This window comes from Arachis stenosperma, chromosome 2, assembly GCF_014773155.1.
Source record: "Arachis stenosperma cultivar V10309 chromosome 2, arast.V10309.gnm1.PFL2, whole genome shotgun sequence".
Classification (NCBI taxonomy): Eukaryota; Viridiplantae; Streptophyta; class Magnoliopsida; order Fabales; family Fabaceae; genus Arachis; species Arachis stenosperma.
Genome location: NC_080378.1, coordinates 86,465,370 through 86,482,315, shown reverse-complemented (window position 1 = coordinate 86,482,315; position 16,946 = coordinate 86,465,370). Strand labels below are relative to the sequence as shown.

The 16,946-nt window shown below is 35.2% G+C and overlaps 1 protein-coding gene across 2 annotated transcripts; it reads left to right on the top strand.

Annotated features, from left to right (window-relative positions):
- Positions 1-1,560: 1,560 nt before the first annotated feature.
- On the top strand, positions 1,561-15,071 carry LOC130961539 (ATP-dependent DNA helicase homolog RECG, chloroplastic). Of its 2 annotated transcripts, XM_057887475.1 has the most exons (17): positions 1,562-1,862; positions 2,600-2,790; positions 2,887-3,013; positions 3,681-4,226; positions 4,322-4,434; positions 5,331-5,565; positions 6,444-6,607; positions 7,106-7,187; positions 7,686-7,775; positions 8,136-8,369; positions 11,146-11,217; positions 11,387-11,539; positions 11,649-11,792; positions 12,104-12,259; positions 13,055-13,138; positions 13,916-14,488; positions 14,785-15,071. In XM_057887475.1, the coding sequence occupies exons 2-17, from the start codon at positions 2,663-2,665 to the stop codon at positions 14,875-14,877; spliced, it is 2,994 nt and encodes a 997-aa protein (XP_057743458.1). In that variant the 5' UTR covers positions 1,562-1,862; positions 2,600-2,662; the 3' UTR covers positions 14,878-15,071. The 2 variants fall into 2 exon arrangements, with proteins under 2 accessions (XP_057743459.1, XP_057743458.1); XM_057887476.1 differs by lacking the exon at positions 14,785-15,071 and having other exon boundaries at positions 1,561-1,862; positions 13,892-14,122.
- The last annotated feature ends 1,875 nt before the right edge of the window (positions 15,072-16,946 follow it).

The window sequence follows — 16,946 nt, the reverse complement described above, 5'->3', positions numbered from 1 at the left end:
GTCATTTGTAGCAGGAAGTTGAAGTTGAGGAAGAGAAAGGATCAGTGTTTGAGATGCCTTTGTATTGGAATATAGCTGTGGTGGTTTTGTTGTCAACTGAGATTGGAGCATCCATAAAGACCCTTTGTAGCCATGAAGTACTTGCTTGGAACAATGTTGGCATGGACTAAAACATGTGGTTTGTCCTGTCCAATTAGTATGGAACTTGTGGTGAAGGGTTTTGTTGAATTTTGATGGATGATAGTTGATAGTGTTTTATTAAATTTTCTGAAATAATTTTATTGATGATTGATTATGTTTTTTTTTTTATTTTTGAAATTATATATTTAATTTTTAATAATTTTATTTAATATTTAATTAAACCGATTGAACTTCGATCGAACCACTAAATCAGTGAACCAGTCATTCTACCGGTTCATTGACCGGTTCGGTTCCGCAACCTTGGTGAAGAGTTAGCATGTGTGTAACACTTTCTCACTAATAAAATTGATTTTTGTTAGGCATGGACTAATTTATTTAAATTTAACTGCCAAAAAGACTTGAATGTGTAGCATAACTATTTTAAAAAAATTTAGAGATCATATTTTGATGCAAATATTTTTAATCATTGTTAGAAAAATAAGAACTTTTTATCCTTAAAATTTAATAATTTTATGTGCAAGTGAAATTTTTTATAAAGTATTTTTTGTAAATTACTAAAAAAAATTAAAAACTAATTTTTTGTATATTTTTAAATATTTATTCAAATATTGATAAAAATTAAGATCAAATAAATATTATAGGGAGGTTTGTTAAATATAAAATTTTTTTCTATCACTTATAAAAATATAATAATAATTAATTATTTTTGTTATATTATCAAATTATTCAAAAACTGCTTCAAGAATTAAATCTTTTGCATATTAAATTAGTAGTTAATTATTTATTTATTTATTAGTAAATACTCATATGAATTGTTTTTATGTGAAATTAAATGTTAACTTCGTTAGATAATTTAGATTCTGTTTGGGTAAATAATTTAATTAAATTTTTTTTAAAAAATAGTTTAAACAATAAATGACTATATTAAAAATAGTTTATAAATAAGTTATTTTGTGTTTGAGTTTTTAATTTTAAAAGTGCTTATTTTAAAATAATATAATAAAAAAATTTTTATAATAATTTTTTTAAATTTTTTTATAAACTCTTAAATAATTTTTTAAAAAATTATAATTTAAAAATTTTAAAAATTATACCAAACATAAATTTTATTATTTTTTATAAATTAAAAATTAAAAAAAATTACCTTTTTAAAACTTTTAAGACGGGCCTTAATAAAAAATTTTAGTTATCATATTTTCGATTAGAACAATGTTAGGAGGTCAATAATATTTGTGATTGGTAGCTATTAATTAATCATCAATAATAATTTAATGGCGTGAGATTGGTGTAAAATTTTATCCAATAATTTACCTTTTTCTATTGGTTACATACTGGACAAAATACAATAAAATTAATGATCCCCATAGTTTTTCTTTCGATTATTAACTTGTATGAGTTTCCACCTTATTTAGTTATTGGGGCTATAAAGTTGTGTGTTGTGTTCAATTGTGTAGTAGCTTCCGGCGGAGGTTGAGACGGCAACGACGACGAACCGGCGGTGCCTAGCAGCCAGAGGGAACACCGGAGTTTGCAAGCCTGAACGTGCTAACAGATTCCACTGTGACTAAAGTGGAGAAAAGAAGAAATCTTATTTAGTTTCCCAATTAGTTGGTCTGTTTGCCCATTCTTTCTGGCTCTCTACCGGAGACAGCGAACAGCCACTCGCTGGGTGCAACGGGCGGGTGGAACAGCCATGTCAGTGGCGGTTCTTCTTGTTCAAAGTGAGCAAAACTTCTCTCTTTTATTAACGGTTCCACGATGTTTGTGTTCATCTCTGAATGTGGTTCTTTGCTAAAATTATGCAAAAGGGAAAAAAAAATTCTAAATTTGCAAAATGAGGCATTTGAGAGAGCAAAAAGAAAGCTAATTATTGGGAGTGATAAAGCAGTTTATGGTTTTCTCTTTTGGGGTGTCCATTGATATAATTTTGTTGTTTAGAAGTGTAAAACTGTAAATTTCATTACTTGCTTTGTGAAATGTTGAGCATGTATGGTATGGTGTTCTCCTTGGTTTCCTTGCTGCCGCAAGATGTCACTCAGAATGTGTATTGCTCCGTTTTCTTGGTGGATATTCCAACCACTAAAATGTTACTTGCTGCAATATGTTGTTCGATGGAATGCAATTCAAACAAACCTCAATGATACTAAGTGCAATTTACTCAAAAGTCTTTTATATTATCATAAGCAAGTCTTTTTATTTGTGTAATCTAATCAAATAATTTTATTTGTCTAATCTTTTAAGAAGTGAGGATAAAAATTTAAATTCTTTTATTATTACATTAATTAGCCATTATTAGTGTTTTTAATGGTGTGAGATAATGGTGTGGAATTACTCACTTTTTTTTTTGCTGGTTAAGTGGTGGCCAGATTTTAATAAAAATGCTGGCCCTCTAGACTTTCTTTTAACTAAATACATAACATGATGCGTTTTTTACCCTGGATGTGTGTATGATTTTCAGGGGTATAAAATTCAACGAGTTAGTTCTCGCTTCCAATTCCTCTCAACCGGATACAATCCCCCCATGCACACTGCCCATTCAACTGCTTGCCTCTCCAAGCTTGTAACATCCTATGATTCCATCGCTATGAGAAGTCTTATGGTATTTCAAGGCATGGAAGGGTGTTTGGCCTTTCTCAATAGAAGAATGAGGTATGGTGCATTGTTTAATGTTAAGCTTAGGATAAGTATTCATATGAAAGTTGAAAACTCATGGTTTGACTTGATGCTACCTTTACTTTGCTGCAGGTGTAGTAGTTTTCTCTCTTTAAAATTTTCGAAAATATGTTATCGACAAAAGCATAAGTTGGCACAGGGGAAGTCTCCACAGATAGACCAACATGGTATAAAAAGCAGTTCAAAGTTTCATAATAAGGTAAATGAATGCTTGTGCACGCAACTGTCTGTCAATTTAGGTGATGAATTTTATTGCGTTCGATTGATGTTTTTGTTCCTGCCTTTTGAATCTTGAGTACTTTTTGCTTTCCATTATTAATGATCAAGATTTCTTATTGCTTGTTGTCTTGAAGTGTTCTAGTTATTAGATAGGGTTTAGGTAAACATTGATGTTAAATCCGGCAATATCTGTGGTTGTTCATTTCTTTTAATTTCATAATCGTGTTTGTGATGTTCAAATTATTACATAAACCATTGTGAATGATATAATTGATTTGCTTATATATTTTGGCTAAGTCAAACTGGAGGTCTTTTTGTCCATGTTGTTTCACTTCATCAAATATATATTTCTATTAATTGGAATGATTAGTAGATTTAAATATATCAAACAACAGCATAGAGCCATAGCCTTTTCCCACAAGGCAGGGGATTCCAATTTCTTCATTTAGTCACATGTACTATTGCATTAACTGTTGCTGGAAGTTCATGTTCTTATTTTGGTGATCTTCATTCTTTTACAAATTTTATGTCATTGATAAAATCCATGTGTATGTAATAGTGAATTCATTTGAAAGCTTGACCAGATAAGAATGTTTTGATAATTTGTTTATACGTGTTATCTTTGAATAAACTCATTATTGGTACAGGTATTCGCTATAATGGATTATAACCTTCCAAATCTAACTGGCAATGGAAGTGGGATAAAAAAATCTGAAATGAACAAAAATGATGCTTTAGATGATATTGACATCTCCTTGATATGTAAGAGATTTCCATCAATTACTTTGGGTAGTGCTTCTCCAGTGGATCTGTATGATGGGACCACATTATACTCTGAAAAGGCAGGCATTATATCGCCAGAAGATCTCGAAGAATATTTTGCTGATTCTTCGGAGGGAAGGTGGGTGCAAAGTACTGTCCCTGAGGCATGGCCTTCTTTGTACTTTAATGATTCTAGTGTATCAGCATCTGAGTTAAGTAAAGAAGATTCTCATACATGTCATTCAATGTCACCAACATATGAAGAAAAATTGGATCATCAAGTCATGGAGGAAGATTCTCAAAATAAAGTGGGGCAGCAGTCACAATCTAATCTTACACCTAGAGAGTTATTTCTTGACAAATCCTTAAACTACTTACCTGGATTGAGTAAGAGGCATTATCGACAGCTAGATGACTGTGGGTTCCACACGGTGGGTTACTTAAACTGTTGAATTTGGAAAGCTAGTAGTTCTTTGGACTTTTTTTTGCTAAGATAATTCACATTAGTGTCATTCTTTACATGTAGTTACGGAAATTGCTGCAACATTTCCCTCGATCATATGCTAATCTGCAAAATGCACATGCCAAAATTGATGACGGGCAGTATTTAATTTTTGTTGGAAAAGTTTTATCTTCAAGGTGACTATCCTCTATTTCATTTCTTCATCACATTTATGCTTGTTTGCATTCTTTTATCTTGGCATCAGCAGTTTAGGTGTTTGCTTTATTAGTTGAATGAGGCTAGCTACACGACTTTGCTAACTATCAAGCTTTGCAAATACTGAAAGTGATCTTACACAGCCATAATGTATAATGAAGCAAAGTTTGATGATGAATAATAATATTAAAGATGAGTCTGGGATGGGTGTAGATACATTTGTCATTATTAAAATTTTTATTTTTTTGTTGTCTTTCAAGAAGCCCTTATTGTGCTTGCTAGAGTAGATGTATATTGAGAACATGGGAAATAGATAATGAGTTACGTTTAAGTTCCTATCATAAGGAAAATGGGTTGCATATTGTCTTCCATCTTTCCTTTTATCTGGTATCAAGCATGTCTGAAATAATTTTGTTCCATCTCACTTTGCACTTGTACTACCAAAATTCTTAGTTAGCACATACATATAATTATTATAGGATTAAAAGTTCAACTGTAACAGTACCATTATTAAATCACTACAGTCCTCTCTTACCTTCAAATGTTGCCAAAACTATTTTTGATATGCAATAATCACATATGAACCAACATAAGCTGGGAGACATTGGATGCTCTCTTCTCTCTTCATTGGATGCTCTCTTCTCTCTCCATCCCTTTTCTACTTGAGAGGCTTGTGATCCTTCATTTCGGAAATTAGTTAACTTGATTCCTTGATTGTACTTTGCTAGTTAATAATGCTCAAACTTTTAGATCATTATTTTCATTACTCCATCATTGTGTTCTGCATGTTCCCATGATGTGAATCTGCATAAAAATGGCAATTTGTAAAAAGTTTGAATCAGGTAGGTATTGACATGATTTAATATCACTTTTGCAGGGGAGTCAGAGCTAATTGTTCATTTTCATTTCTTGAGGTGATTGTGGGTTGTCAGGTTGCAGAGAATGAATCAGTTTCAGAGCATGTGACTGGCAATGCTATTGGTGGGCAAGAGAAGACAATTTACTTGCATCTAAAGAAATTTTTTCGTGGCACACGTTTTACTTTTAAACCTTTTCTTAAAAGTCTTGAAGAAAAGTATCAAGTGGGAGATATAGCATGTGTTAGTGGCAAGGTGAGTTTGTCAACTACCAAGCAACACCAAAGTATCCTTATCCATATAATGCTTTAAAAGAATGGGGTTTGTTAGCTGTAATTGTGTTTGGTATTATACAAATTGAGCTATTTGTGCTGTGGCTTGGGTTTGGTGTCGGTTAAGCTCTTAAATAGGTTTCCATACAACTTAGGATAGGTTGAGCTAAACCCTTGACCTCTCTCTTTTTGAGACCATGTTTGTTAGGGATCCATGGCACCTAACCACCTCGTCGATGAAAATTGCTGCCACCTCTCTAGCTTTGTATGGTGGGGAAGGTGTATAAAGAGGGCATATCTGGTGAGGTGATCCACAACGATGTTAATAAAATCAAACCCATAAGCATCATGAATCCATAGGCATGGTTGTGGATGCAATAACTCAACAAATGTCTGATGTCTAAGGCCAAAGATGATAGAGATTCTATCCCATCCCTGGTGAAATTGCCTGAAGACTTCTGCATGTACTTCCTACATGGGGAAATAAGTATATTCTTCCTTCCATTGGTACCAATCATGTTCTCTCCCATGTAAAATTCCCATCCCCATTTCCAACTTTTGTTGCATCTCACTTTGTTAACCTTGAAATATCTCTTCACTCTACTTACCAGCATGCTCACCTGAAAATACAAGAAACTCTGTTCCCAAGCCCCTCACATGAAAATAGGGTAACCTTCTAGCTTAGCACTACTACCTATGTTATGGTGTGTCATGCCCTATATTTGTAATATTTCAAATTTATATTTTGTTGGTAAGTTTGCTTTTCCTTATTTGAACAATGATAAACCCTTTTACTTCATCCCGTTTTATTTTTATTTAGAATTTTGTAACACCAGATATAATTGTTGGCTTTTAACGTAGGTCAGGACTATGCGTGCTAAAGATCATTATGAGATGAGAGAGTACAATATTGATGTTCTTGGTGATGGAAATGATTTCTCCTTTTGTGTTAAAGAGAGACCATATCCTATTTACCCTTCAAAGGGTCGTCTGAAACCAACTCTTCTCAGGGACATTATTGCAAGGTTTGTGCTTCAAATGCTTGTTACAATCTTATCCTTAAAAGTTATTTTTTTGGTAAGCAATATATACTTATTCTTCCATAAAAAATTATTAACAATAAAAGGAAAAGATACAAATATAGAAGATCAAGTATTTTAAGAAACAGTAATCAAAAGAACACTAGTAGGTCTCAAAAGATTGAGCCATATAATCACATGCCTGTTATTGGTTTAGGTTGCTTCTGCTCAACAATTCATATACCAACTCTACCATTCCTATCGTAATTGAACTACTTATCATGTAGCTTTCTTGTTTTAAATAAAATCTTTCCTTAAACTTGTATGCCTAGCATTTTGACCAAGAAAATGTAGCATGAGCATCTATTTCTTTTTCTATTTTTCTCCTAAATTTTATCTAAGTTAGAAGTATGGTTTATTCCAATGTTCTATCCAAAGAAGTGACATTAAATGCTTTGTAACGATATGTTAAATGGAATAACATTTTATTTTCTTTTGTTGCAGAGCTTTACAAGCCTTACCTAGCAATATTGATCCAATTCCTGAAGACATAACAAAGCAATTTGGACTGTTAAGTCTTCATGATGTAAGCATTTGAATTCTTTATTCAATTAAAATGTATTATTTTGACTTTGCTTAGCTGCCATACGAAAATCTGACTTTAGGCACCTCTAGGGATTTGATTTATATTCAGCAATGCCTTCTGATAAATTGTGTTATTGTTCTTTTATGGATAAAAAATTATCATATAGGAAAATAAATATAGAGAAAGATGAAACGTGATGTTGGGAGAGAGAAAAGCATGTGCTGAATCTGTGTATTCCAACTAAGGTTGAAAATATGGTTTATGTATTCTTGTACGGATTTTATGTAGTTTTGATAATAGGGTTTACAGTTCTCTCTATTTTCTGTATTTTATGTCGTCTTGTGCTGGTTTAGGTTTGGAAAGGAGTGTCATATGTTATATGGTTTCTTTATTTGAAAAATAACAACTGGTAATTAGTTTCTGCTTTCTGATTTATTATGATCACATCTGTTCTTCATATTTTGGTTTATTTGAAATTTATTAATGTTAACAATGTAGGCATATTTTGCAATCCATAAACCGAAAGATATAAATGAAGCTGATTTGGCCCGCAAGAGACTTATATTTGATGAATTTTTTTACCTGCAGGTGAGGAATATAGTTATATGTTTAACTTTATTTCCAGTATTATTAGTGGGTAGTTCTAGAAGTATTCTTTTGTTTTGGTTACATTTACCTCTGGTTGTTTTCTACTTACAAGAAATAATATGTAAATAATTATTGCAGTCACTTGTAAGTTACTGTTATTCTTGGTGGGTGTGTAACACGGCATGTCCATACATATGGCTAAACATCTTTTCCATGCTTGAAATCCCATAATTAACCAGCTCTGCTTCTTTGCTCTTTGCCAGATAGTTTTTGCTCTCTATTTTGATTTCTTGTTATATTTCATTGCTTGCTGTATATGTTGTTTTCCTTTTTTGGCTTTAACTTATTGTCTTTTGTCAGTTAGGACGCTTGTTCCAAATGCTGGAAGGTCTTGGTACACAAATAGAGAAGGATGGTTTGCTAGATAAATATAGAAGACCAGAAAGTAATGCTGTGTGTACAGAGGAATGGTCTGATCTCACGAAGAAATTTTTGGAAGCCCTTCCTTATTCTCTTACATCTAGTCAATTACATGCTATTTCAGAAATTATTTGGGATCTAAAAAGGCCAGTTCCCATGAATCGGCTACTGCAGGTTGTGATTTTGATTAGCTTGCTTTTGTATTTGAACAATATTATATCCCCTTATAACTGTTTCATTTTTCATTTGCTTCCTATCCTATTAACACATTTTAAGTACCTTTCCTCTTTTCAAGCTGGCATAAAACTAATTTAGGACAGCAGAGCAGTGTTGATATGTTCTGATTGGCTAGTTATTTTTGTTTTATCTCTGTAGTTAGGAAAATATTTACTTTCTGTACTTGGAGTGGCCTATTATTTTTTAGGAGGTTCATTGTCTTGACATATTTTCTCCTTTCAATATTTTCGCCTACACTGAATCCCCTCAAACCAACTGTTGATTTAAAGTTGATAGTTCATTGTCCCAATTTTGAAATGTAACATTCATTTTGAAAAATAAGTACATGTTAGACTATGAATGGTGTTTTCTTTTTAAAAATATTGTAATATCACATAATTCAACAGTTACATTGATCAAGTTGTAGGAGTGTGTGTAGTGGTGTACAAGAATTATCATAGATTAAGTGGATTCTGATAGGAACTGAGATATAGCAGAATTACGGATTTTATTGATGAACTAGGGATTGTGAATCACAATCCCCTTTTTGACGTACATTCTTGGATCTAACCAACTCTAGAGAGAATTTCCCTCTCCTAAACTAACAAACTAAACAGATTTTTCTAACTGACTAAAAATAAACTAACCCCTAGTATTTATAGGCAGCAGCTAGGCCTAGCCCTACTGCTCCTAAACCTGCTAAACTAGATTAGGAGGGACAAACAAACCTGTTTCTACCATTACTCCCCCCTGGACAACCACCTTGTCCTCAAGGTGGATCTCCGGAAAGGAGCTCCAATTGCTCCACTGCATCCGGGACGGCTTCATGCTCCAACCAACCCTCCTCCTCAGCCTCAGGTCCCATAACCAGCAATTTGAATTCCTTGTTCTTGCACACATGCTCTGCTGAGAATGGTTTATTGCATAAAAAGCATTTGCCTCGTGCCCGTTTAGCTTTGTACTCCTCATTGCTAAGGTGCCGCACTCCCGGCCGTTTCGGAGGCTCCACCCCTGACTCCACACCCTTGCTTGCTGGAGCCGTCACTACCGTTGCGAGTACCGTCTTGTTAGTAACGAAGTTGTGTCATCGGCTTACCCGCACCGTGGCCAAGAGCAGCCCGCAGTGCCATGTTACGGTTCTCAACCTTCTGCGCCAACATCATCAATTCATCTAGCGTTTGAAACAGAATCAACTTACACTCCTCACTAATCTCCAGTTTCAGCCCATTCAAGAACAGACCGATCAGGAAATTCGGATTGATGATCCCGCGCAAGGGACTTGTGTACATCTCAAATTGATTGATCTCGCGCAAGGGACGTTACAGATTGTTGAAGTTGAAACAGCTGACTTCGGTAAGGGATTACTGCGATCAATTTTAGATGTACGCAGGTCCCTTGCACGGGATCGATCTGAACTTCTTGATTGGTCTATTCTTGAACGGGCTGAAACTGGAGATTAGTGAGGAGTGCAAGTTATGTCCGTTTTAACGCTGAATGAATTGATGGCATTGGCGCAAAAGGTTGAGAACCGTAACATGGCACTGCGGGATGCTCTGGACGCATTTCGGGTACGCCTCTGACACAAAACTTCATTACTAACAAGAGGGTACTTGCAGTGGTGGCAACGTGTCCGGCAAGCAAGGGTGCAGAGTAGGGGTGGAGCCTCCGAAACGGCCGGGAGTGCAGCACCTTAGCAATGAGGAGTACAAAGCTAAACGGGCACAAGGCAAATGATTTTTCTGCAATAAACCATAGCAGCGCATGTGTGCAAGAACAAGGAATTCAAATTGCTGGTTATGGAACCTGAGGCTGAGAAGGAGGGTTGGTTGGAGCACGAAGCCGTCCCGGAGGCAGTGGAGCAATTGGAGCTCCTTTTCGGAGATCCACCTTGAGGACAAGGTGGTTGTCCCCGGGGGGGCCCGGGGGGGGAGTAATGGTAGAAACAGGTTTGTTTGTTCCTTCTAAGCTAGTTTAGCAGGTTTAGGAGCAGTAAGGCTAGGCCTAGCTGCTGCCTATAAATACTAGGGGTTAGTTAGTTTCTGGTCAGTTAGAAAAATCTGTTCAGTTTGTTAGTTTAGGAGAGGGAAATTCTCTTTAGATTTGGTTAGATCCAACAGTGTATTTCAATAAAGGGAAATCACAATCCCTAGTTCATCAATAAAATCCCTAATTCTGCTATATCTCAGTTCCTATCTGATTCCTTTCCTGATGGTTTACAAAGCTAGGGGTTCTCGAATACTGGAATATGAGAAAGGTTGATTCAGATAGCTTAGGAAAGGAACATCCTCAATCTCCAAGCATGTATTCATTGGTCACATAACTACAATATCTAATGAAAAGGTGAACAAATTTGTGCTAGAAAATAAGTAAAGACCACAATCTAATATGTAGATGTATTAAAGGAGCCTTGCCCATTCCTAATATTGCCTCACCCATCATCCTAGTTCCAACCAAATTAGAAAATTCTCTCTTCTTTCTAGCTTTGCCTATCCTTGCTGCAAAATCTGTTCTTCATGCTCCACTCTTGTTAATAGCTCTCTTCTTTCTCGTGTAGCTTAAGATGATATATTATTACCTAAGGTAGCATTACTAAGTGAATGAGAATCCATAACTGTAGTGTCGCCAACATTTGGTGCAATAACAGCATCTATTATGTTAATTCTAAACAGAAGCCTTTCTTATTGATTTGCGGCACAGATTATTCACATCTGTTAATATCTTCTAACATTTTCAGGGTGATGTTGGATGCGGGAAAACTGTGGTAGCTTTTCTAGCATGTATGGAGGTTATTGGTTCTGGATTTCAGGTAGGTCACCTTTGTTCTTTTGCATCATACTTGTTAGATTTACACTGTATCACAATTTTGGTTGCTGGCTTTCTGTTACTTGTAGGGTTCTTCCTGTTTTGTTTATAATTTATAGAAAATTGTAATATTTAATACATGATAATATCTGGCCTTTTCGTCTGATAACTAGGCTGCTTTCATGGTTCCAACTGAGTTGCTTGCAATCCAGCATTATGAACACATGCTTACTTTGTTAGAAAACATTCATGAGGGGAACTGCAAACCAACCGTTGCTTTACTCACTGGTTCAACCCCACTGAAACAATCACGGATGATTCGCAAGGTTAGATTCTTTTTGGCTTTTCCAAATTCAATTTACTTATGTGGTGATCCAAACCTTGTTGCTAAGTTTTTGAATTCTTATTAGTATATCTTGAGTTATGGTGTTGCAGGGTATCCAGGATGGGGAAATCTCAATGGTCATAGGAACCCACAGTTTAATAGCAGAAAAAGTGGAATTTTCAGCCTTACGTATTGCTGTGGTGGATGAGCAGCATCGCTTTGGTGTGATTCAAAGAGGAAGGTTTAATAGTAAGGTGGTTCAATTCTCACCGTTCTGGATTTTATGATGGTTATATTATGCGTACTTCTCTTCACAAATAATAACCACCCCCTTGAAACATTAAGAATTTACTAAGTAGGAGTGGTTTACAAGTTAGTATGGATATTATCCTTAATCAAATAGAATAGGAGGTGGTGTTGTTAATTACAAAACGATATATCATATCTTGAATACTCTCTCTAATTGGATTAAGCTATTAGGTAAAGACACAAATCATTTTTATATTCAACAGCTTTTACCTTCATGGTTTAACGTTATTGTTGTGGTCTCCAAACCTTCTCTCAGTTATATGTATCTTCAATTTCGAGCGTGGAAGAAGCTGTTACAGATGGGTCCTCAAAGAGTGATGTTTATATGGCTCCTCATGTTCTTGCCATGTCTGCTACTCCTATCCCAAGGACGCTTGCACTTGCTTTATATGGTGATATGTCTCTGACACAGGTACTTTTTGTCTCTGTTATTAGTATTCTCTCGATCACCCCGAACAATGACCCTTTTTCTTGAATTTGTTTGAAATATCTATAGACAATATTTATTCCTGTTAGATGGCGTTAGTAGATACCATTTACTGTGATGCGGCTATTCCACATGGCATAGGGCATCAGGCAACGTTAGTGACAGTTTAGCAGTTAATCTGGATTAGTCACAATCGATTGCAAACTTGCAACATATTTCATTGCGGACTATTCATCTATTGTGTACTCTAACTTCTTGGAGTAGAGTTCACGTTCTCATCATATATTGTCTTGTATTCTCTCTCCCGCATAAACATTTTGTGGCACCTTATCACTTCCTCGTACCAGTCCTATATTTCATCTTAATCTTACGAAGTTCATGGGCTTGGCTATTATATTTGGGATTTTAATCTCTGTTGTCAGTTTTGAAACTACTGTGGGGTTGTAATTGTAGTCAAGTCTGGATGATCAATTAAGGCTTGTCACTCTGCATTTTACTATTTGTTTTGGGAAGCTATTATTTCTAAACTGTGTTTGTATCATGTGATGCTGAGTATGGGGCTAAAAGATTTGTCAATCAGGTCTTACTTTTACTCTTACCTTATTCGTGTTAATGTTGTATATGATTGGTATTCCCTTGAATTCATCCACAATTTTATTACCCAATGGAAGTGATATAAAATCGAGAAAGGGGCCTCTAGGAAAATGATATGTTGTCTTAGTTTTTGTGTAAAATTACTTTTTGTTGCAAACTTTAATATCTTTCCTTCTTTCATCATAGATAACCGACTTACCGCCAGGACGAATTCCTGTTGAAACACATACCATTGAAGGAAATGAGAAGGGATTTGAAGATGTGTACAAGGTGACTGTCCTTTTCTATATAAGATTCTCTCTCTCTCTCTCTCTCTCTCTCTCTCTCTCTCTCTCTCTCTCTCTCTCCTACACACACTTTTCACATCTTATGTTATTTAATTTGTTTTCGCCGTTTTTTACCTTAGTTTTATAATTTATGGAATGAAATCTAGATGACGAAGCTTTAATAGACCTTTATCTGATAAGGTACTAGTGTCTACTTCATAGATGAAAACAAGTTCTTCCACACAATATGAAATCAGATCTTTCTTTTTTGTTCACTCTAACACTATTGAGCTTTGCTATTGGTGCAAAATTTTCTGACAATGGATCCCATTAGTTTGGTTTAACTCCATTTGCTATCAAATATGCTTTATATCACTGTAGTGTCCCATCTTAATCATATGTCTCATTAAACGCCTATTGCAGTGCACAAGACTCTGCTTTAGGCAGGTTAATTACATCCCAATTCTCCTTTTACCCAATTTTTTCATCTTCTCAACTACATATTCCTTCAACTCTGGACTATTTAAGGTATCCTATATAGTCTCCAGAATTCTCACACTAGAAAAATGAGATGAAGTCATAGAATAAGGGTTTTCTTCCAAATCCCTAAAATGTTAACCCCTCACTAGCTCTATGATATACTATGATCTGGTCCACTATTTTTCAGAAGTGTTTCTTGTCATTTATATCACAATGCACCCTCAAGTGTATCCTATTTTCAATTAGTTGTAAAGTACATTTTTATTTCGTATAACAGGCATAATTGGTTTGATTACGACAGATGATGCTTGACGAGTTGGAAGATGGAGGGAAAGTTTATCTTGTGTATCCAATTATTGAACTTTCTGAGCAACTTCCTCAGCTTCGTGCTGCTTCTGCTGATCTTGAAGTTATATCAAGTCAATTTCAAGGATATAATTGTGGTTTATTACATGGAAAAATGAAAAGTGATGAAAAGGAAGAAACACTACAAAAGTTTAGAACTGGAGAACTGCAGATACTTCTTGCAACTCAAGTTATTGAGATTGGTGTTGATGTTCCAGATGCATCCATGATGGTTGTGATGAATTCTGAGAGGTTTGGAATAGCTCAATTACACCAACTCAGAGGACGAGTTGGACGTGGTACGAGACGATCAAAATGTATACTAGTAGCATCAGCTGCTAGTAGCCTAAATCGCTTGAAAGTATTGGAGCAGTCATCGGATGGCTTTTATCTTGCCAATATGGATCTTATACTACGCGGACCTGGCGACTTGCTTGGCAAGAAACAATCTGGACATCTTCCAGAGTTTCCTATTGCTAGATTGGAAGCTGATGGAAATATTTTGCAAGATGCACACCTTGCAGCACTGGTAAATATTTGTTTCTTATGAAACCGTATTTCTTGAGTTATTTGTGTTTTTTGGGATATGCTAGAGTTGCGGCTTAAACACGGTAAAATTAATGTTATCAATAAGATAGCTGGGAAAGAAGGAAATAAGAATAACAAAAATGGTTAGTAGCATAAATCATAGCGAGTCACTCACACCAGGAAGGTAGGGCACCTATCCCTTAATATAATATAGTAGCCGACTTAAAAGTGCTATATTTGCATATGCCTATGTTACAGTCTTTTAATTTCCAGTTTGTGAATTCTCATCGTTTGCAGAAAATTTTAAGTGCTTCCCATGATTTGGAACAATTTCCTGCACTCAAACTGGAGCTTAGCATGAGGCAACCACTTTGCCTGCTTGGTGATTAAGTGTTGTTTTCAGATGTGAATGTTTTTTGTGATAATGTAATTAATGTATTTAGTTTTTGTTTTCTTTTACTTTTAAGTTTTTTTCTCTTCTTTTGGTGGTTGGGTGGTGAGGTAAAAACTGCTCATCCTGAAGGCCGAACTTTGCATATTGAAACTGTTAACATCCCTTTTTTCATAGAATATGTTGTGTACCATCCTTTTGGTTTTCTTAATATTTTCCTTGATTTATTCAAGTTGCTTCTAACTGTTATAAAATAACTAAATAAATAAACAAGGAAGAGGTAACAAATATAAAATATAAAGAAGTATAAAGAGAGTGAGAGAAGTATTGCAACATAAAAGAGAGAGAGAATTATTTTATTGCTTTTTTTTTGTGTTCAAAGGCCTCAGCCTATGTTCCTATTTATACATGTGCAAGGTTTCTCTTTTCAAACTACATTAAATTCATTCATCCTTGGAAAACTCTATCTTATGAAAAATGGGCATCCACATAAGATGTGATAACCCATTCTTATCACAACACTCCCCCTTGGATGACCATTTAGGATTATTGCCTCGTTAAAACCTTACTAAAGAAAAACCATGTGGGAAAAAACTTTAGTGAAGGAAAAAGAGTACAATATCCTTTGTGATGGGGACTGCCTCATTAAAAACCTTGTTAAGAAAAACCCAATGGGAAAAAAACCTGACCAAGGAAAAAAGAGTACAGTCTCTCCCTCTTGCCGACATTATTTTATATCTCGAAATCGGCGCATCCCAATCTGATGTATCAATCTTTCAAAAGAAGATTTTGGGAGTGACTTTGTGAATAAATCTGTCAGATTATCACTTGAGCGGATCTGTTGGACATCAATTGTCCTTTGATTTTGAAGATCATGAGTGAAGAAGAATTTGGGAGAAATATGCTTTGTTCTATCACCTTTGATGTAGCCGCCTTTAAGTTGAGCAATGCATGCTGTATTATCTTCAAACAGGACAGTTGGAGCTATCTTACGATCAATTAGTCTACATGATGACAGAATATATTGAATCAGACTCTTCAGTCAAAAACACTCGCGACTAGTTTCATGAATCGCCAGTATTTCAGCATGATTAGAGGAGGTTGCTGCTATCGTCTGTTTCGTGGACCTCCATGATATAGCTGTACCACCATATGTGAACAGGTATCCTGTTTGAGATCTCCCTTTATGTTGATCAGACAGGTATCCGGCATCTGCATAGCCAACTAGTTGTGACTTGGATCCATAGGGATAAAACAATCCCATATCAACCGTTCCATGAAGATATCGAAAAATTTGTTTGATTCCACTCCAATGTCTTCTGGTTGGAGAGGAACTATACCTTGCTAGTAAGTTCACAGCAAATGATATATCGGGTCGTGTATTATTAGCAAGATACATTAGCGCTCCAATGGCACTAAGATATGGTACTTCAGGACCAAGGATATCCTCATTCTCTTCTTTAGGACGGAATTGATCCTTCTCCACATCCAAAGATCTTACGATCATTGGGGTACTTAATGGATGTGACTTGTCCATATAAAATCTTTTCAAGATCCTTTCTGTGTATGTTGTTTGATGAATAAAGATCCCACCTTTTATATGCTCGATCTGCAGGCCGAGACAAAATTTAGTCTTTCCAAATCTTTCATCTCAAACTCTTCTTTTAGAGTTTTTATAATTGTTGGAATCTCTTCAGGAGTCCCAATGATATTTAAATCATCAACGTACACAGCAATTATAATGAACCCAGATGTAGTTTTCTTTATGAAAACACATGGGCAGATATCATCATTCTTGAATCCGTTTTTGGCCAAATACTCAGTAAGACGATTATACCACATTCGTCCAGATTGTTTTAGACCATATAAAGATCTTTGCAATTTGACTGAGTATAACCCTTGCGAATATTCACTAGATGGTTTAGATATCTTTAGTCCTTTAGGGACTTTCATATAGATATCCCGATCTAATGAGCCGTACAAATAGGCTGTTACCACATCCATTAAATGCATATGCAGTTTATGATATGCAGATAAACTGACCAAATAACGCAATGTTATCGCATCC